This window comes from Pelodiscus sinensis, chromosome 9 (assembly GCF_049634645.1).
Source record: "Pelodiscus sinensis isolate JC-2024 chromosome 9, ASM4963464v1, whole genome shotgun sequence".
NCBI classification, from domain to species: domain Eukaryota; kingdom Metazoa; phylum Chordata; order Testudines; family Trionychidae; genus Pelodiscus; species Pelodiscus sinensis.
The window spans coordinates 6,041,641-6,062,466 of record NC_134719.1 but is presented as its reverse complement, the minus strand read 5'-3'; the positions used below and the strand labels follow the sequence as shown (position 1 = coordinate 6,062,466).

General features: G+C 48.3%; 1 protein-coding gene across 2 annotated transcripts in view; it reads left to right on the top strand.

The window, feature by feature from the left end:
• Positions 1–19,541, top strand: part of BEND5 (BEN domain containing 5) — a 1,533,100-nt gene extending 1,513,559 nt beyond the window's left edge. The window contains exons 10-11 of one of the 2 annotated variants that reach the window (XM_075935948.1): positions 859–955; positions 17,191–19,541. In XM_075935948.1, the coding sequence (XP_075792063.1) occupies positions 859–955; positions 17,191–17,311 (218 nt within the window). In that variant the 3' untranslated portion in view covers positions 17,312–19,541. The remainder of the gene's footprint in view (positions 1–858; positions 956–17,190) is intronic. The other variant, XM_006126434.4, reaches the window with a different exon arrangement.
• The last annotated feature ends 1,285 nt before the right edge of the window (positions 19,542–20,826 follow it).

Sequence of the window (20,826 nt, the reverse complement as noted above, 5' to 3'; positions counted from 1 at the left end):
CCCATTATTTCAAAATATACTTCGAAATAATGGGCGTGCTATTCTGGTGTTCCTGTAAACAGGATTTGTTGGCATAGTGCTTTATTTTGAAATTTGGCGCTGTGTAGGCAGCGCCAAATTTCAAAATAAGCTATTTTGAGGTAAGGGTGATGTGTAGACACACTCATACTGATCTATTTAGAGTTCATAGCATGACAGTCTAGATCTCTGCTCCTGGAAGCAAGTGCAGTTGTAACGCTAACAGACCCAGGTCATCCGTGGGCAGAATTGAACCTGGGCCCTCTGGAGCTTAGTGAATGGGCCTCTATCTCATGAGCTAAAAGCCATGGCTGGTTAATCCATGCTATTGAGCAGACTGACAATTCTCTTTGTAAGCAGTGTCAATGCCGCTAGATGGAACAGCATACCACACCCAGGAGGCATGTGGGTTACACACTACTGCTGAGATGTGGCTGCTTTCCTGAAGCAGGATACCCTGGAGCAAGTTAATGTGTACCAGGGTATCCTCTGGATAGTTTCCAAATTTAACTTCTTGGGTATTTACTTTCCCTCGTGAGAGATGGAGGTATGCTGAGATCCCAGTGGTATTCGCCAGGTAAATCAAAGGGGCGTGTGTCTTTCCCTTCAGGATTTCATACAACACATTTTCCAGCTATGAAAACAAGAAGCAAACCAGAAGACACTCACTGTAGCTGCTGACATATTTTGTTGATCTTACCCTGGCGCTTTCGGCACTGTGGGATGGTTAATGTAAAACTTGTTCATGCATCAAATAACAGTAATTTACCTTTACGCTCTGCTTGTCTCTCCCCACCCCCCAGCCCTTTTCAAAACAGTTCCTTCACTAAAAACTCTCAGATATGAAGTTAGGGAGGAATGTGGCCCGAACGTTTTTGGATTACTACCGGCTAAACGCCTTAGCCGAGAGACCACTGGCGCCTATCTCCAGCACACGGTAGGTCAGAAAGCAAGTGCATCTCTTTTTATGTTTGTTTCTCTTGCTTTATAATACCCTTCCTGACTAAACTTCCCTGGGATCCTCAGGATTGTGGCTTCATAATAAGTTTGTTATTCTAATTCTTATTTTATTGAAATTTCTTTCTAAACCAAGCACTTATGATCTGAAAAATACCCAAGTTACACCTAAAATAATATTCTATGGATTTTGGAGATATCACACTTGATTCTTCTCTCACGCTAGCTATACTCCAGTCTAACTGCAGTGTCTTCAATGGACTTATTCCTAATTTTCACCAGCATAAGAGAATCAGTTCTGCTGTATTTTAAATACCTTTTATTCCGGAAGCGAAATCTTGCGTGTTTAGGCTTTGTTTCTCCTCAGACCAAGTCTGAGTCTGGCAGTGGTCTGATAGATTCCACATGCACCCTGCCAGTGAGCCTTAGGCCTGAACAGAGGGATCACCTTGAGCATGAAGAGAGCAGCTCACTCTCCAGGCTCACTTGAAGTTCAGCCTCTCTGTGAAAGCAGGCTGCTAATCTGACAACTGTGAACAGTCCCTGAGATTAGTCACACCTGTATGTCTATGGGGTGGAGGTCATAGGGACGAGTTGTAATGGCAGCTGTAGAGATGCAGACACATGCCCACCAAGAAACGGGGTGAAACCGCCATACGAGGCCATGCACATTTACAAGGACATAGCAGAGCATTTGGAATTCCCAGTTTCTCATCTCGGCTCTGGCGCTGGTCTGCTGTGTAGCCTTGGGCACTTCACCTCACCTTTCTGTCTGACTGCCACACTTAGAGTGGAAGGTGTAGATCTTAGCTCAAGTAGACCTAGCGGTGCTAACTCCTACCGAGCTACCTCACTAAAAATAAGGTGTAGCTATGGTGGCACAATGTGGAAAAAGGGCTAGCTACCCCAAGTGCCATCCTATTCAGGATGCTGGGCCCGCCCTTCCCGCTACTCACATTGCTATGATTACACTCCCATTTTTAAAGCACTTGCTCAGATAGAGCCAGTGCTGGTCCGTCTCCTCGAGCAGGGAACTGCACCCACAGCCTGGATTGTAGAAATACCTTCAGTGTTGCTGTGTGAGAAGCAAGGGCAATAGCCCTATGCTATCCGGGGAGGATTATAATGAACACAGCACTGTGCACTCACAAAGCCCCATGAAAAGTGACAAGCAGATCCAGCAGGACGGGCATTTCCATTTCATAGGACCACTAGCTGCTTTGACATTTGCTTTCCTTCCCATTTGGAGAAAAAAGAAAGAATTTGAAAAATTTCTGCAGAATTAATTTTTTAGAAAAAAATTATCTTTGGTCAGACAAAATATTTTAGTGCTAACTTCATTTTCCTTTTATCTATCTATCTATCTATCTATCTATCTATCTATCTATCTATCTATCTATCTATCTATCTATCTCCACACACCTCATCTATCTATCTATCTATCTATCTATCTATCTATCTATCTATCTATCTATCTATCTATCTATCTATCTCCACACACCTCATCTATCTATCTATCTATCTATCTATCTATCTATCTATCTATCTATCTAAATATAGCTGTAGGTGAAATCTTCTGTTCCCATAAGGCCGAAACTTTGGTTTTGATTTATTTTCTAATGAGGTTTCTGTGGGAATATGCATCAGTTGAGAAAAATTGGCATTTTCAGAGACAAAAATGAAAATGTTTGGCTGCAAAACCTCTGCTCTACTGACAAGTAGTATTATAGCACCGTTCAGTCCAGGACAGATCAGCTGTCAAAGATGCTTTTGAGAATGATACCTGTGAAGTATGCTCCACTTGCAGCCATTTTGGCAGATATCTTATCGGCACGGTCAGATTGTCCCCGTTCTGCTGCAGCCACTCTTCAAACATCCTCTGTCAGCCCCATCTCCCTTTCTCTGCTGATGACTTCGACGTAACCGTTTGGGCTGGGATGCAGTTCTTATTGCCGTCGCTCTGCAGAGACCAGCTGGGCTGGCAATGAACAGCATCAAGCATCTTCCTCCTCTCGTCTCCTGAAACTGAATGCATCATTTCTTCCAGACTCCTAGTGTCCACTGTCTCTGGTTCTGAAAACCCAAGACTATTACAGAACCTAATTACCACCTAGCAGCGTATTGCCCTTCCATAGCACAACTCAGTTACCGCGTCATGAGGATTTTTTTTAATTAAAGAGTTGCTGTTGGTGCTAACAGAAGCATTATAATCTCATCAAATATCCATTCCTATTTCTATAGAGACAGATACACCAGAAACGAAATATACACATAGAATCATTTTGCACAGGGTCAATTTCTATTGTCCCCCCCCCCCACAACAGTCTGTTTTTTGTGGGGGGGGAATTCTTTTACTACTGTAAATGTCTACATATTGGTTAATATTTTTCACAAAGATGACAAATATTTAAGTAATAGATTTTAAGTGATCCATGTTACTAATGCCTTGATGTATCAGTAAATATATCAGATTCTCCCAGGAATAGACAAATGCCTTTTCTGTCTGTATCATGGACTTATTTACATGCCATATTATCGCAGCTTTTTACACAGAGAGAGAGAGAGGTGAATGAAATGAAGTGTTTCTTTGAAGCTGTCATGTTAACTGCAAACTTGTTCAAGGAGAAAGTCCTAGAGCTACTTATGGGAAGAGAGTTCTGAGGCTTTAATTATGCCTTGGCTAAGAAATGACAAAAGAAATGGATTTGAATATGTAAAACGGTACCAAATATCTGTGTAATCAGTGCTAATTATATGGCACAGATATTCACTTGAACCGGGACATGTTTTGCCTACAGTTTATGAAAACACATTATGACTTTACCAGATTCTCCACGCTGCTGAAAGAGAGGCTGCAAGAAGTTAATAAATGTGTGAAAGGAAACTAATTGGATCTTTTGTGCCAGCTACTGTACATGGAACAATTGTTTAAGGGACTCAGTGCTGCAGAAAGATGCTGGAGGAGTAACGGTAGTTCGAACTAGGAAGCCTAGTTCGAACTACCTAGTTCGTGCCGCGTGTAGCCGCGCTGCACGGGGTTCGAACCAGCGGGGATTTAAAAATGGCGGCGCCCCGCTTATGCAAATGAAGCCCGGGAAATTCAAATCCCGGGCTTCACTTGCAATTGCGGTATGCCTACATTTCCCTCCTAGTTCGAAATAGGAGGGTAGTGTAGACATACCCCCAGTTATTCCAGGATAAAAGGGCAGAGCTTTCCCCAAGAGGCATCTTTGTAACTGCATCCACAGTAGGGATTGCATGGACACAGGTGCTCCAGTTCAAAATCACTGCCCTACATGAAATAGTGAGGCTGGTGGACGAGGCAGGCCTACATGTCCATTGCATTGATTCATGCCCCTTCCCTCAGCTTGCAGCAGGAGCGGGTACTGCAAAGGTTAAGATTCTTGAAGTTCAGTCCTTGAAGTTGCTGTGGAGTCTGCCAACAAGCGTGTCAGTTGTGGTGAGGCATTTTGTGTTGTGGACACCTAGAAGCTAACCTCAGAGCCCTGGACTCGACTCTTGCTCCCCACCCCTGTTGCACCCCTTTGTGCACATCCATGGTGGATTTCAGGATGAAGATAATTGTCATCTTCTCCCTCACCCTTCGGTGGGAACTCTAGACCTCTCACGCGGCTCATACTGCTCTTTAACAGTGTTAGGGTGTATCTAAACTACATGGCTCCGTCGATGGAGCCATGTAGATTAGGCTGATCGGCAGAGGGAAATGAAGCTGCGATTTAAATAATCACGGATTCATTTAAATTTAAATGGCTGCCGCGCTGAGCCGACAAACAGCTGATCAGCTGTTTGTTGGCTCAGCGAACTAGTCTGGATGCTCCCACGCCGACCTGAAAGCCCTTTATCGACCTCCCCGTTATGCCTCGTAGGATGAGGTTTACCGGGGAGGTCGATAAAAGGCTTTCACGTCGGCAGGGGAGCGTCCAGACTGCCCCGATCTGCCGACAAACAGCTGATCGGCAGAGCGGGACAGCCATTTAAATTTAAATGAAGCCGCAATTATTTAAATCGCGGCTTCATTTCCCTTTGCCGAACAAACCAATCTACATGGCTTCGTCGACAGAGCCATGTAGTCTAGACGTAGCCCTAGTGTCCTCATCCTCCCTCCAACACACCAGATACCTCCAGCTCTTCTGTATCCTTTGCCACCACAAAGTGGCCAGCTAGCCTTCCTTCTCCCTGTGTCTGAGCCGTTAGCCCAGCTCCCATGGAAAGTGCATTCCAGAACTCAGGGACCATTTCTCAGCAGGATGAGTTTCAGGCAGGCAGGCCTGACTTGCCCTGCTTCCTTGTTCCGGGACTGCGTCCCTGATTTCCAACCAGCATCCCCTTTTAAACAGCTGAGGGCCAGTATTGTCTGGGAGAGAAGCGGTTATTTTACTCGAGGCTAGAAATCTTAATTTTAACTATGTTTGAGTGCTTGGCTTGTTCACCTTAATACTTTTTTTAATGTAATTTTGTGTGTAGTAAGTGGACTGCTGGCTGCATTCTCACTGATGACCACCGCAGGCTAGAAATGATATCTGTGCTCCTTGGTCCATATGTAATAACCTCCCAGATGAGATGGAAAAGCCACTGTTAGGGTGTATGGATACGTTCTTGGGTAGGATTGGGCATGAACCTTGGAGATGTTCCTCAGCCCACTGTATTTTCCTCTTATTTCTTCCTTTATCCCATTGTCCCAGATAATGTCAGAATTCTTCCTTACTTTGATCCAGCCTACGCTGATGTCCTTGTTAACTTCTCCTTTGAGGCTCCCAGTCTCGGCCGGTGGAATTCCCTCCAAAGTGGTCTTTCCAGATCTCTACTCTCTACATTGCAAGGACCACATCCAACAAAACATGGCCTGTTTTCACACATGCTATGGGTATTGGTACCATGATCACCAGCTTGTTTCATATAGATCACTAATCAGCTGTTTTCTTTCCGCCTCTTCATCTCCCTATGGCGTTCTTCAGTCTACTTATTTGTGGCCTGGGAAGCCTATTAGTAAAACACTGAAATCAATGGACATTAGGCTCCTATATACCTTTGGGCTTCTGTGCCTAAGGGCTCAATTGTTCCTTGGCCTGCATGCCTGAAAGGAGAAGTGAGGGCCATCTTTATACCCTACTTGGGCTGCCCAGGCCTTGGATCTGAAGGTGCAAGTCTGAATAAAGAGAGAACGCTTATGCCTACAGCTTCCCCTTAGAGCAGGTGGGCCAGGATGGCTTAGGACAGGCTGGAACCCTGCTTCTATTCTTCCCACTCTCCAGTGAGTGCTGTTGACCTAGACCAGCAAAGGGGTGTATGTTACAATTCATTGGAGCTGTAGGAGAGCAGCAAATGATCCCTTCCCTGGGCCAATGGAGAAGCAGGGAGGGAATCGTGTCTCCAAGGCACCATTTCGCCCCTGTGCTGCTCACGTGATCGCGCGGCTCCATGCCTCCCCATACACAGGGATGTAGCAATGCTGCACTCTATCTCCAATAGCTGATAATAATTCTAAATGGGAGATACTCCTGCTAAGATGCTGGGGATCTGGCCAATTCATTGAAAACACAATAGGATACAAATAATACACCTCACGTACCATCCAGTCTAATTATTCCTCAGGCACCAGAGCATGTACAGACTAACTGTGTTTCTAAAGAGCAGCAGGGATTGTCTCAGGTAGGGAACCACCCATACCAATTCACTCTATAGTCCTAGCGCAGCCCATATAAAAGGGCCACGGGCCAGGTGAGACGCAAGTATTCAGAGACCTGCTTTCGTGCCTCCAGACCGAGTGCAGAGGATGGTAAATCATGCTGCTGGTATTGTAACGCTAGTAATAAACGGTGCTGTAGAACAGGGCATCAGTCCATGGACAGCATAGAGGAAAAACACATATGAGTGCACCCAATGGCTTAAACTTCAATATAAGTTACATTGGGATGCGTCTGACAAATCACATAGCCACCAGCGTAGTTAATTCTGTTTATACAGGCGTAAGATCAGAACCTAGCCCTATTTGTTTTGGTCATGATGCCTTTTGTTTCTTGAAAAAGGGGAGGTTGGTACATTCTAGACATGCTGCCCGCTGGTGCAAGGACATGACCCAAGAAACGGCACTGGTTTTCCCACCAAACGCTTAAATTCATCGAAAACCAGACTTTCTTTGCCATTTTGTAAATTCAGTATAATTAACCGTCTCCACAGGCCAGACATATGCAAGTAGAACTCAGTCTTCCACATCTGCGGATGGAAAAACGACTCCAGATTTACATTTTGGCAGCCCTGACAAAAGGCCCCAGCCACTGAGAGCTGGATGCGTGTGGCTGGAGAGCCTCCGCTCCTTCCTTTGGCGCCTTGTTAACAGGAAATAAAGCTGACTTGCGACTTTAATGAGAGACTTCCTTGGAGCCCTCCTAGGGGCATCTGCAAGTCAGGCTGCTTCTCCTGCCCACTGAGGGCCTGAATGTTCATGGGCTGCTTGTTATGTCAACAGCTCTCCCTTGTCTACACAGAAGAGAGAGCGGAGACTGCGAGTGAGACCCTGAAAAGCTCCTGGTTTGTAAGTGCTACAGCCAGCGCTTCCTGCGCAGATGCTGCTGGTGTATTGGCCTTTCTCTCTCCACCACACATTGATGATAAGGGGGGAAATCACATAAATAATAAGAAGAGGAAACAAACCCTTCCTCCACATTTTCGAGTAACAAATCTGGCTCCCTCCCAGAAGAGGAGAACCGACAACTTGGGAATTTCCACACAACAATGACATGATGTGATAGGGACAGTTTCCCTTCCTTACCCATAGGACCACCAGCACGAATTACAACTATTCTATACTCCTCCTGGCAGCCAGCTCTGCATGACATCATGATGTGTTGGGAGCTGTCCCATGCTTACACCGAAACGATGCCTGCCGACGGCATCGTTTCCCTGCTTCCTACTCGTTTGCGTTCACACCAGCTTACATCAGTTTCTAAAAACCGGCACCGCTTTCCCAAGTAGGTCAATGTACTTCTAAGAAACGGCTGAGAATCCAAACGACGTTAATCTGATTTCCAGGGTGGCAAATTGCATCAGAAATGGAGGAACTCGTACAATTTAAAGGCAAATTATATGTTTTGCCTCAAATTAATTTTTGTTTTTCCCCTTCTCTATTGATAATTATAATCTGTCAGTTTACTCCTACATGCATCTGCACGTATTATGCAGCTCCCGATACTTGTCGCTGTCGTTGAAGAAAACCTTTCAGGTTTTAAACTGTGACACATTTGCGTGGGTTCAGTGAAAAGGATCCATTTGCAGGGTTCTGGGAGATTTGCATTGCTTGGCTAGCTTCCAGCAGAGGGCTCGCCAAAATACCACATTACAACAATTACCCTGTCAAGGAGCGAGAAATCAGAAACTCTGCTGGAGCAGCAATGCAGCCCGGGAGTTCAAGCAGTTTAAACGCACCCCCAAACCGCAAAACACTGCATAGGCTTAGATCATGCCTTGAAGCGCTTCCCTGAGCACATGATAGCATATCAACGGCTCTACTCCAGAAGCAGCCCAGGGGATCGCGGCGACACGCATGTGTCATCCTCCCCCCTTTGTTTCCTAGAGATTGTCATTTACTGTCATTTACCCTGGACCATCCATTGGTAAATTACTATCCCTCTCTGAGGCATAGGGAGGGTGTTATGCACCCGGGGGCAAAGGCAAAATTTGTGCCCCCCTTTGCCGCCACCCGAACCTGGCACATGGCTGAGCCCAACTCTGGGAAGGGGGGGGAGCTTGTACCACGTCTTCCCCCACCCCCTCCAGTTTGGGGCTAGGCCCCCGCATACACTAACCTGACGGCGGAGATGGAGGAGGGTTGGGTTGGGGGCAAAGAGACAGGGAAGAGGCTCTGGCCACTGCCAGCGGGCGGAGGTAGAGCAGGTGAGCCAAGGGATGATGGGGAGCAGAGGGGGACTAAATTGGCACTCCTAGCGTGGCACCCGGGGGCAACTGCCTCCCCACCCACCCTAGCTATGCCACTGTCCTCTCTACCCTAGCAAGTTGGAGCACCAACCCTTCGCTGCCCCTCCCACCACCTTAGTTCTAGACGGTGCGTGGTCCTGCTGTGAGGGCAGGGGACTGGACTCGATGACCTCTCAAGGTCCCTTCCAGTTCTAGTGTTCTCTGATTCTGTGTCCAAGAGTCACCTGTGCTGGTTTGTAGTGATGTTGATGACATGGCCACAACTGTCTAGTCCAGACATCAGTTCTACAGCAGATCCCCCCTTCTATATGATATTTTGCCAAAGTGGGATGGGGAGAGACAGAAGGACACCACCCAAGTAGCAGTCGTGTCTGCATCCAGGAGAGAAGCAATTGCAAGTAGAGTTGGGCTAAAATTTACAATGAAAACTTTTTTTTGGGGGGGGGGGGGCGGTGAAAAATACAGATTTGGGTAGACCGAACTGTTTCGCAAAACCAAGTCGATTTCACTAGTTACCGTTAAAATAAAGGAGCTCAAATCGTAACATTTTGTTTCGTCATTTTCAAAATGAAACATTTGGATATAAGGCGACGTCTTGATTTGAAATTTCCTTCAAGTTTATTTAAAAGCTTTTAAAAGAAAAGCTTGAAATCCAAGCAAAATGGTTCAATGGACCTGAATTGGGTTTTTTGGACTTTTGGATTTGCCATAATTTTGAAAGAAATATTTGTTTTAGATCAACCCCAAACGATTTTTCCCCATTCACTGGGGAGGAGAGGGGGAGGACTACCAGTGAACCAAATAATTATTTTTTTGCACAGCCTGACGTGTGAGGTTTAGCAGCATGTAACAAGGTGTAAAGTGGTTCTCAGCACACCAGAAGTTGTCCCTAAGCACAGCAGGTTGTGTTTGCATAGCTCTGTCCCTCTGGCAGCACTATGACACACTGCCCCTTCTCCATACTAGTGGCATACGCTGGTTCAAATGGTTCACATTCATGAATGCACATGGGGTTAGGGGGTTGGATTTGAGGGGGGGTTCTCCTTAAAACATGTATTTGTATCCACCAGGAAATCAGCACCTCATCAGCTAATCTCAGGGTTTTTCTGACCATTCCTACAAAGTTGTAAATTTGTTTTTATTGTTTATGATTGGCCCTGCTTTGGAGCGTGTCATTACCTCACTGCCAGGGCCTTTGCTTGTCATTATCTGCGGTGCCATTTGATTTCTGGGTTTAATGCTTCAAACTTGTCACGTGCTCACAGAAAATACAGACATTCTTTTGCAACATCCAACGTGGTGCCAGTGATGTGCCTCTCTGAGAGGGAAGCATTTGAAATAATCAGGCTTTAATTGTTTGTTTGGAATGGCTGCCTGTCTCAAATGAAAATGCACATCTTATAGACCTAGGAAACATTGTAAAAAACGTAGATCATTAGCTATTGCAGTGGAAGAAGATTCCATTGTTTTGTCATTTTCAAGCTTCAGTGATCATGTATAACCCTCTATTTCAGGAGTTCACAACCTTTTTCGGTCCCCGTATCCCCTTGGGTTTTAGTAAACCTTCCCGTACCCCCCATTCAATATGAAAGGAAATAAATTCTAGACTCTAGAATCCGCAACTTTTTTCACTAACAGTACTACTTTTGAAATATTTCAATTAGGATAATCTAGTTATTTACTAAATATTCCCCATGACCCCTTGACAAGCTTCTCGTGCCCACTGGTGGTAAGCGTACTGCAGGTTGGGAACCCCTGCTCTATTTCTTGGAAAAACTTAAAAAACAACGAATAGTCGTGCAGCACCTTAGGGTATGTCTACACTACCCCGCTAGTTCGAACTAGGAGGGTAATTAAGGCATACCGCAATTGCAAATGAAGCCCGGGATTTGAATTTCCCGGGCTTCATTTGCATAAGCGGGGCGCCGCCATTTTTAAATCCCCGCTGGTTCGAACCCCGTGCAGCGCGGCTACACACGGCACGAACTAGGTAGTTCAAACTAGGCTTCCTAGTTCGAACTACCGTTACTCCTCGTGGAACGAGCGGGGATTTAAAAATGGCGGCGCCCCGCTTATGCAAATGAAGCCCGGGAAATTCAAAACGCAGGCTTCATTTGCAATTGCGGTATGCCTACATTACCCCGCTAGTTCGAACTAGCGGGATAGTGTAGACATACCCTTAGAGACTAACCAAATTTGTAGATGTGCTGCACGACTATTCATTGTTTTTTAAGTTTTTTCCAGTTACAGAATCACTTGGCTACCCCTCTTAACCTCTGGTCCTTGCAATTTCAACATAAGATCCAATTAAATTCACCTTCCTTTTATCTGAGTTACTAGTTAATATCTACCCCTTAAACCTGAGTTTAAGACAAACTTAGGATAAAAAAAATAGGCATGTGGCAATCATCGTTAGTGCAAAGGACGATTGGAATATTGTATGGGAAGATCTGGATGATCGTGAAGTCTGGCGTCACAGAAGTGGAGTTCATTCAGCAGTGAAAAGCACAAGGTGATGCGCTTGGAGTCTAATAAGAAATTTTATTACAAGTTAGGAGCTCATCAGTTGAAAGCAATCAAGGGAGAGTAAGTGGGTGAGCCACTAATGTGATGCAGCTGCAAAAAACCCCAAACCACTAATGAGATCCTAGAATGTACTTGGGGAGACACTTTCTTGTAGCGATAGAGAAGTATTAATGCCATCGTACAAGGCACGGGTAGGAATACCATATGTGAGCCTGGTTGTCCATGTTCAAGAATTGATTCATGCTGGCACAGGTGAAGAGAAGAGCTACTAGGGTGATCAGGGGACTGGAGGCCCTATCTTATCAGAGGCAATTGAGCTTGGCTAGTTTAGCCCAGTAAAATGAAAGCTGAGAAGAGTCCGATTTCTTTCTCTAAATACATTAGAATGGCAAACACCAGGGAAAGTGAAGAACGGTTTAAGCTGAAGGATAATGTTGGCACAAGAAGAAGCAGGTGTAAACTGGCCATGAACAAATGCAGGCTGGATATCAGATGAAGGCTTTTAACCATCTGAGAGATGAAGTTGTGGACCAGCCTCTATATTGGAGTTGCGGGGGCAACTAATTTAACTAGGTTTGAGAGGTGGACCCGTTACAGAGAGGTGTGTATGGGAGTGTGTGAGTGTCGCCCTCACCCTGTGAACCCCTCAGCCTTAAAGACGAGAAGGTAAATAAAAAGAATCCAGCTGTGCAGTATTTCTTTTCAATGGGGGTGCAGTCAAGGTGATGTTGATCTGAGTGTTTGTACTGCAGGGTTCTGACTGATAGCCTGGGCCAGAGGATTGGGGTGCAGGAGTGTCAGGGATCTGGCAGGGGTGTGGGCTCTAAGGCGGGGCTGCGTTTGAGGGGCTCAGGGCTGGGAGAGAGGTTTGGGGTTCAAGGGCTCTGGCTGGGAGTGCAGGCTCTGGGGTGGGTCTGGAAATTATGGGTGTAGGGTGCAGGAAGGGAGCTCCAGGTTTGGAGACGGACTCAGGGTTGGAGTGTGGGGGAGGAGGGGTGAGTGCTCTGGGGTGGGCCCAGGGATGAGGTGTTTGGGAGGCAAGAGGAGGCACCAAGTTTGGGGAGGGGCTCAGGGCTGGAGTTTGAGGTCCAGGAGGGGGTACAGGCTCTGGGCTTGGGGGACAGGTTTTGGAGTGGGGCAAGGGAGGGAGCTTTGGGGTGCTCAGAGCTAGAGGGACTCAAGGAGGCTGGAGCACATGATCTACGAGGAGAGGCTGAGGGATTTGGGCTTATTTAGTCTGCAGAAGAGACGAGGGAGGGGGGATTTGAGAGCAGCCTTCAACTTCCTTAAGGGGGGGTTCCACAGAGGATGGAGAGAGGCTGCTCCCAGTAGTGACGGATGGCAGAACAAGGTCTCAAGTTACAGTGGGGAAGGTCTAGGTTGGATATTAGGGAAAACAATTTCCGTAGGAGGGTGGGGAAGCGCTGGGATGGTTCCCTAGGGAGGGGGTGGAATCTCCATCCCTAGAGGTTTTGAAGTCCCGGCTTGACAAAGCCCTGGCTGGGATGATTGAGTTGGGGCTGGTCCTGCTTTGGGCAGGGGGCTGGACTCGATGACTCCTGAGGTTTCTGCCAGCCCTAGGATTAAGGTGGGGCAGGAGGCTGGGGCCTGGGTTTATCAGGGCAGCTCCCTTGCTGGGGACAGCGAGGAGAGGGCCCCATTGACCCAAACATGGCAGTTTGGTGCAGGGGCTGGCAGGGAAAGGTTCCTTGCTGCCAGTCCAAGCAGCTTCAGGCTTTGGGGAGGAGATCTCTTTCTTCCCTGCAGCCCCTGCACAGGCCTTAATAGGGGGTTGGGTGGCCTTGCATTTTAGGGGGAACTTAGGGCACAGGTGAGCTTGGCTGTCTGTTGCCTGGTCTAAGTTAAACAATAGCTCCATTTTGCAAGCAAAGGGTGGGGAAGGAGGTGCTTGGACAGCAGCCATCCGTGTGGACTCCGCTGATGCCACACGCTGCAGACTTGAACCGTGTTCCCTGTTGAAATTTGACTCGTTCAAATGTTCAGACCCCAGGCAAAGTTCATTTTCCCCCACTTCTCCTCCCCTCTGGAATGTATTTTTTCAGGCAGCAGTCAAATGTGGCAGATTTCAGCCATAAAGGTAAATGTGCTCAGATTGCTGGAGAGGGAGGAAGTTGACTGCGAGTTTTGTCCTAAATATGACATTGTAACGGGCATGCCAAGTGCCTGTCGGAGTTAAGTTTGCGGAAAAATTTGCCATTACTCCGACATTAATGATCATGTGCTCTGTGAGCACCTACTAAAAGCCATCCTGCGCACAGTGTGAGTGTATTGTATTCCCCAAATCACCTTGTGCGATTGCCTTGCAGTGCTTGTGGCATTCATGAATCAGCAGCTTCTGTAGTTCACCAGGTACTTAGACTATATCCAAGACTCACACCGGGAGATCTAGCACTGCTGTGGAAAGGTTAAGCACTGCTTCCCATATCTGTGACAAATAACAATCCAGATTATTAAAAACCAACGAGGTTCTCAGATCTATTTTATCTTCTTGCTGCTCATCATATTGTTGGACTTTCCTGCTTCATTCAGTGGACCAGAAGTAACGAGAGTGGTCGGTTTCACGTTAGTTTGGGGGGGGGGGGGGGTTCTGGACTGTTCTGGTCTAGTTTTATACCAGAGTAACTGCATAGAAACTACAAAAGCGGCAAGGAGTCCTGTAGCACCTTATAGACTAACTGAAGTGTAGGAGCATAAGCTTTCGTGGGCAAAGACCCACTTCGTCAGATGCATGTAGTGGAAATTTCCAGAGGCAGGTATAAATATGCAGGCCAGGATCAGGCTGGAGATGACAAGGTGGATCCAATCAAGGAGGATGAGGCCCACTTCTAGTAGCTAATCTGGAGGGGTGAATTTCAAGAGAGGAGAAGCTGCTTTTGTAGTTAGCAAGCCATTCACAGTCTTTGTTTAATCCAGAGTTGATTGTGTCAAACTTGAAGATGAACTGTAGCTCAGCAGAAACTAAAGAACTAACGAAGCGATGCTGTGAAGAATCGGACCCTTTGGGTTGGGTCAGGTTCGTGTGTGTGTTTAAGTCTTTCCTGCAGCTGCTGGTGGGTTTCAGTTTCCAGCATGGAGTCCTGAAACACTGAGATTTAATGAAACCTCAAAAAAGCCCGTTTTCCATTCAGTCTCCAGGCACTGAAAGTTTCATGAGTCCCCCATTTCCACTCCGACCCATGTAGTTTTATTGAAATGTAAACAGTTCCCTTTGCAAAATACCAGTGTGCCTTAGGAGAGCAATATAGCAAAAGGAAATACAATGCAAATGTCAGTTGCTTTCACATCTCTTTAGACAGATCTTTCTATTAATACAAACAAAGGAAATAACAAATATCGAAGGGGAGTGACAGCTCCCGGGGGAAGTAGAACCCTCCGTAGTATCAGTGTGGCATCCGGGAGCAGGGACACCGACAGCCTCCATGGGCAAGTGTCTGGGGGGGGGGGGGGCTGAGGCATAAGAGGCAAGGCCAGGGGCAGCCAGACCTCATCACCATAGCAACCATGGCACCCCTTCAGCCCCCCTCCTCAGAGTGCTCCCCACCCTTAGTGCTCCTACCCAGGCTCTGGAGCACAATGCTCCAGTGGTGATATAAAGGGCTTGGAGTGCCAGTCTCTGCTGCAGTAGTAACTGGGCGCCTCAGGCTCCTTTGAGTCGCTGGGCCCTGATTGAGTGAGGGCAGCCCCGGGGGTTGCGCTAACCCCATCCGTCACGGCGAAGCAGGCGGAGGGCGCCTTTTGCTTTCTCCAGTCAGGCTGGCAACCCATCGCTCCGTGTGGCCTTGTGCGAAGGGCGAAGCAATCCAACGCCGTGTCTGATTTGATTGCCGCCTAAGGCCAGGCGGGCTGGCCCAAGAGAAGTGGGAGCCATGCCAAGATAAGGAAGAGAATGAAAGAGGAGGTGGTGATTAGTGTGCCAGGCTGAGGGGGGCGTTATGGCTGCTCCAGTGCAAGAGTGCTGGAGGGGGAACACGTACAGGGAAGCTGTTCATGCCCACTGCACGCTCCTTGCAAAGACAGCCGCCGTCGGTCGCTTGCAAGCTCCGGTGGGTGGGGCTTTGGCTTATGCTGCTGTCAGCATGATCAGCCCCAGGCTACGTCTAGACTGGCATGATTTTCCGCAAATGCTTTTGACAGAAAAGTTTTCCATGAAAAGCATTTTCGGAAAAGCGCGTCTAGATTGGCATGGACGCTTTTCCGCAAAAGCACTTTTTGCAGAAAAGCGTCCGTGGTCAATCTAGACGCGCTTTTGCGCAAAAAAGCCCTGATCACCATTTTCACAATCGGGGCTTTTTTGCACAAAATAAATCTCAGCTGTCTACACTGGCCCTTTTGCGCAAAAGGGACTTTTGCCAAATGGGAGCAGCATAGTATTTCTGCAAAAAGCACTGATTTCTTACAGTAGGAAGTCAGTGCTTTTGCAGAAATTCAAGCGGCCAGTGTAGACAGCTGGCAAGTTTTTCCGGAAAAGGGGCTGATTTTCCAGAAAAATTGGCCAGTCTAGACACAGCCCCAGAGAGGGGAGGATGGGCCAGCAAGGACACGTGCCACAGCTGCCTCTGAACACTATGCTCCTCCACACACCAAGAGACATTTCTGCCTTTCAACAGCAAGATGCCGAGGGTACCACTGCTTCGGCTCTGCACCTTCTTCCCAGCGCTGGGTTCTGGAGGGGCCAAACTCAGCCTCGGTCATGTATCTTTGGGGCTTTTCTGAACCAATTCTGTGTCTGCTGCAGGCCTACCACAGCGAGGGGCTGTGTGAGACGCGTCCGACTCAGGGACGGAGGATGTTGATTTAGGCCCTGTATGATAATTAAACGTGCAAGGAGTTTTACAGAATGCACCCGAGAGGGGTTTATTGAAAAATAAGAGCGTCGGCCACTTCCCTGTGGGGAGGGGGACCTGATGTCCCGATGGGAGGCTTTTTCTTACGCAGGCTCCTGTGACCTTCCACCCCATCCCAATATTTCACACTTGCTGCGCCGGGCCAAGGGTAGCTCTTGGCTGGAGCATGAGAAGCAGGAAGGGAAAGCGCCTAGAATCAGAAGTGACATTATGCAGGTCTGTTTCACCGACGATGCTGAGGCTGAAGCAGAGGTGAAAGTAAGGCGGCGTTTCCGTTTCCGTTTCCGTTTCCCGGGGGCATGACCCTTCCACCGGTCCGGGACTGCCCCAGCCCTGAGCCTCATGCTGCTCGTGGCTTGCTGTTCCCCTTCCCTCGGTGTCAGGGAGTGAGGGGACAGCACAGAGCGTCCCTGCGTCCCTCACCCTCCCTGCTAGTGTGGGGCAAAGGGGGGCTGAGGAGAGAGCGACATGCCCAGCGTGCTTCCCTCTCACTCCCTGGCAGGGACGGAAGGGGCACAGCAAGCAACAAGCAGCGTCGGGCGAAGGCTGCCCTTGCCCCCCAATACTCCCCACACTCACTCCGACCCTCTTCCCTGAGCCCCCCGGTCCACTTCCTGCACCCCCCCACATGTCCCGACCTTCTGCCCTGAGCCCTTCCTCATATCCCCCAACCGTAACTCCTGCACCCTCCCCCCGCACACACCGTCCTGACTCCTGCACCCCCACCCCTGCCATGAGCTGTCCCCCCTCCACTCCTCAGCCTGCCACGAGTGTCAGGATTTCTCGAAGAACACCTCACGTGTGTGGCTTATGCACCGCTGCGACGCTGTGACTTCACTGTGGCTTTCTCCCCTCTCTTTTCTTTGTGCAGGAAAGAAAAAATGCCCCCCTTCAAATGTGCCACCCAGCGGGGCCCAGGGACCAGCCACACAGGCCGCAAGCTCGAGAAGAGAAGCCAGACGAACCCTACGGAGCACGCTCACTCGTCATAACGACATTGGGAAACAGGCACTGCTGAGGGAGCGGAGTTGGGTCCGCACCTTTTGAAGGGGGGTGGGGTTGAAATCGGTCTCTCTCTTTTTCCCAGATAAGCAACACAACAAATAGTCGGGGGGAGGAGGGGGACAGAAATCAGCTAGAAATGTTACAGTTGGTTTTCTTTTTACCGAGGGAAAATCCGTCCCTGGCCTTTTGGCACATCTCTGGAAGATGTGAACAGAGAGATTCACAAACACCATTAACTGGAGCCGAGCAGCCATGAGTTACAAAAAGAAGGGCCCTGTAGACCTCCCCTCGCTCTGTCATTAGAGGGGTAGTCTGCCCACTGAGCAAACAATTCAAAGCCCCAGTCGGCAAGTGCCGGGTCTACCCCTTCTGTGTAACATTCAGCAGCGCCTGTGCAAGTCTCCTGTGCTTACCGGGTACTAGCGTGTACATAAATCGCTCCTGCAGGGAGGCAGGCGTGCTCCCCTGTGCTCTGCTTTGTGCCATCTTTCATTTCCTGGTCTCGCTCTTGGCTCTTCCCTCAGATCTTGCCATGAGAGACTCTGGAGCGCTCTTCATTGAGAGCGGCGCGTGCGTACCAGTGCACGTGATGGTTAGGGCTCCCAGAGCCTGGGCTGAGCCGGGGTGGGGAGGATGTGTGGGGCCCAGTCCCTTGGCTGTCTTTATTGTGCCTGCAGAAGCCAGTTGCAGTCACTCTGCTCGCCCACGTCACAGCTATAGCCTGTGCTCCCCAGCAGATGCTGGTTAGAATATGCACCCAGGGCAGGGCGCATGGTTGGCCGCATTGATTGGCCTCCTGACAGGGGTGAGGGGCAAACCCTGGGGCAGGCTTTACCTCCACAAGCTAGAGCGGCCTATGCTAGGTACCCACAGGGGAACCTGTGTGAAAAGCCACCTCCAGCAGGCAGCCTCCTCCCCAGGCCTCACCGCACCCGGCTGAAGAACCTCTCTGCTTTTCAGGGAAACCGATTTGAAACTCTAGGGAAAGGCCTAATCTACCGAGTTTTACTGTTCCCTTCTGGGATCCCCTTCTGCTGGTTCTATGAGGTTCTGGAACGGGGTGTTAATGGACCTCTCCATCCCCAAACCTGGGGGCATTGAGAGCTGGGCTTTAGCACCAGAATTCTGGCTGCTGACCCCTGGTCTGAAATGGCCCTCGGCAAAATTAAAAGCAGCCTTAGTTTAAGTTACCCTGGCTGCAGTTGTCCCACAGGGCCTGCTATAGCAGCAGGGAATCTGGCTGAGCCATGTTCTCCACCCCTCTCCGAATATCCTTGTCCTGGCCCCCCCACGCTCCCTCAGGTGAGTGTAGGGGGCTCTATGTGGCATGAGGATTCCCCTCTCTTAGGAGAGAGCTTTGCAGGCAGAAGATACGGTTTCAAGTTCTGTGGTCCGGGTACAACTCTCATGCATAGCTCTATGGCGATGTCTGAACATACAACCAGATCTGCAGCCCGTGCATCATGTGTCTCACCGCCCTCCTCCCCCCCACCCAGGCCTCGCTGCAGATGTAAAGGAAAGCAGAGTATGGCCCTGTTTGGATCTGAAAAAGAAGCAAGTTCCAAGAAAGCGACAAACCTGTAAATGCATCAAAGTTGTCAAATACAATCCATCAACCTGATTTTTTTTTTTAATCTCTGGGAAGGGGAGAGCAGGGGGAATAGGAAACAAGTTGAGAACAAGAAATAAGATGACCCACGGGAAAGAAAATGATAAAAACAAACTCAATATTGTCAGCATTTCAAGGTTACGGGGTTAAACTGTGTGCATTTTTAAGGAGGATGAAGTGCCTTAATATGATGAATACCAATGCATCTAAAAGGCACAGTGCTGCTTTCCTGGCTCTCTAAGCAGAGTAATGAATAGTGGTGACAGCATGATAATTAAAATGACCTCTTGGAGATATGGATTAGAAGGCACGCAGAGCGGGGATAACTTGTCCTTTGAATTAATCTAGTGTTAATTTATTACTATAGTTGGATTTTATAAGGTTTTAGTGGAAGACTTTCAAAGTTGGTTTACTTGGGGGGGATGGGGGGAATGTTCCCTTTGCATGTTGATTGAAACAAAACGTTTGCAGAATTCCTCGGTGTTTCTTTCTGAATAGCTCCATGTAGCTAGGATTTCGGGTAATGTCTCCTGTTCGTTGGGAGAATCCGCCCTAGAAAGGATGAATAAAGTGATAAATGCAACAGCTGAGCGTGGCGCTGCATTTTCTTCTCTTCCTCCCTGCAGCTGTGTTCCTAACTCTCCGGGCTGGCTGGATCGTGAAGGGTGCCCAATGGAAATACCATTGCTGTCCTCCCGCTCACCCCGGTTCTCAAAGGTTTCCTTCATCTGGCTTCCGTAGTCAGGCTGTTTTAGTTGACATGGAAATGGCTTTATTGCCATGGAGATCAACCTCTCTTCTCCTGACCTGCCTCCTTCCTCCTGCATCTCACCCAGTCCCTGCAACATCTCCCTCTCCAGTGTATTCCACCATGACCTCTTCAGGCAAGGTCTGAGACTCCAGGTACATTTCTACAGTGCAAGGGGGCTTCACTCTGGGCATCGTTGCAATAGAAATGCTGAACAGTGATGGTCTCTGAGACCCATCATCTCCCAAGCAATAACCCTGGTCCTGCCACCAACGTGGGCACCCATTCCACCTTTCCGTCACCCCATCTGTAAACAGAGAGTAAAAATAGTAGCAGTTATGGCCCCTTTGACTCTCTTCCCATTGGCACGTATTTTATTCTGCAAGCAGTTCCATGTGGGGTGTGGTACAACATAAGTAAGGGAGGCCCTTCATGTTTCTACAATGGGAAATGCTACATAAGTGCTAACTCTACTGTATATTTTAGAGAGTTTATTTGATCAAGACTCCTCCTAAACGGTAAAAGATAGGGTCACCAAATTCGGCATGCAGTTTCATCTGATCATAACTTAAAGAAACGTAAGGGTCTTGTGGTGCCAGGAAAATGGGGTGTGCCTGGAATTGCTTCTCAGAAAACCAGAGAGAGCAGAGAGAATCACCAAATCAAGCACAGTCCTCAAAACTGACATAACTGAGGAATGTGGAAAGAGACTGAACCAAGAATCCCAGGGCTAGAAGAGACCTCAGGAGGTCATCAAGTCCAGCCCCCTGCCCAAAGCAGGACCAACCCCAACTAAATCAACCCAGCCAGGGTCCCGTCAAGCCAAGACTTAAAAAACGTCAGGGATGGAGATTCCACCACCTTCCTAGGTAACCCATTCCAGTACGTCGCCACCCTCCTAGTGAAATAGTTTTTCCTAATGTCCAACCTAGACATTTCCCACTGTAACTTGAGACCATTGCTCCTTGTTCTGCCATCCCTCACTACTGTGAACAGCCTCTCTCCATCCTCTTTGGAACCTCCCTTCAGGAAGCTGAAGGCTGCTATCAAATCCCCCCTCCACCCCGCCACTCTTCTCTTCTTCAGACTAAACAAACCCAAATCCCTCAGGCTTTCCTCATAGGTCATGTGCTTCTCAATAAAGC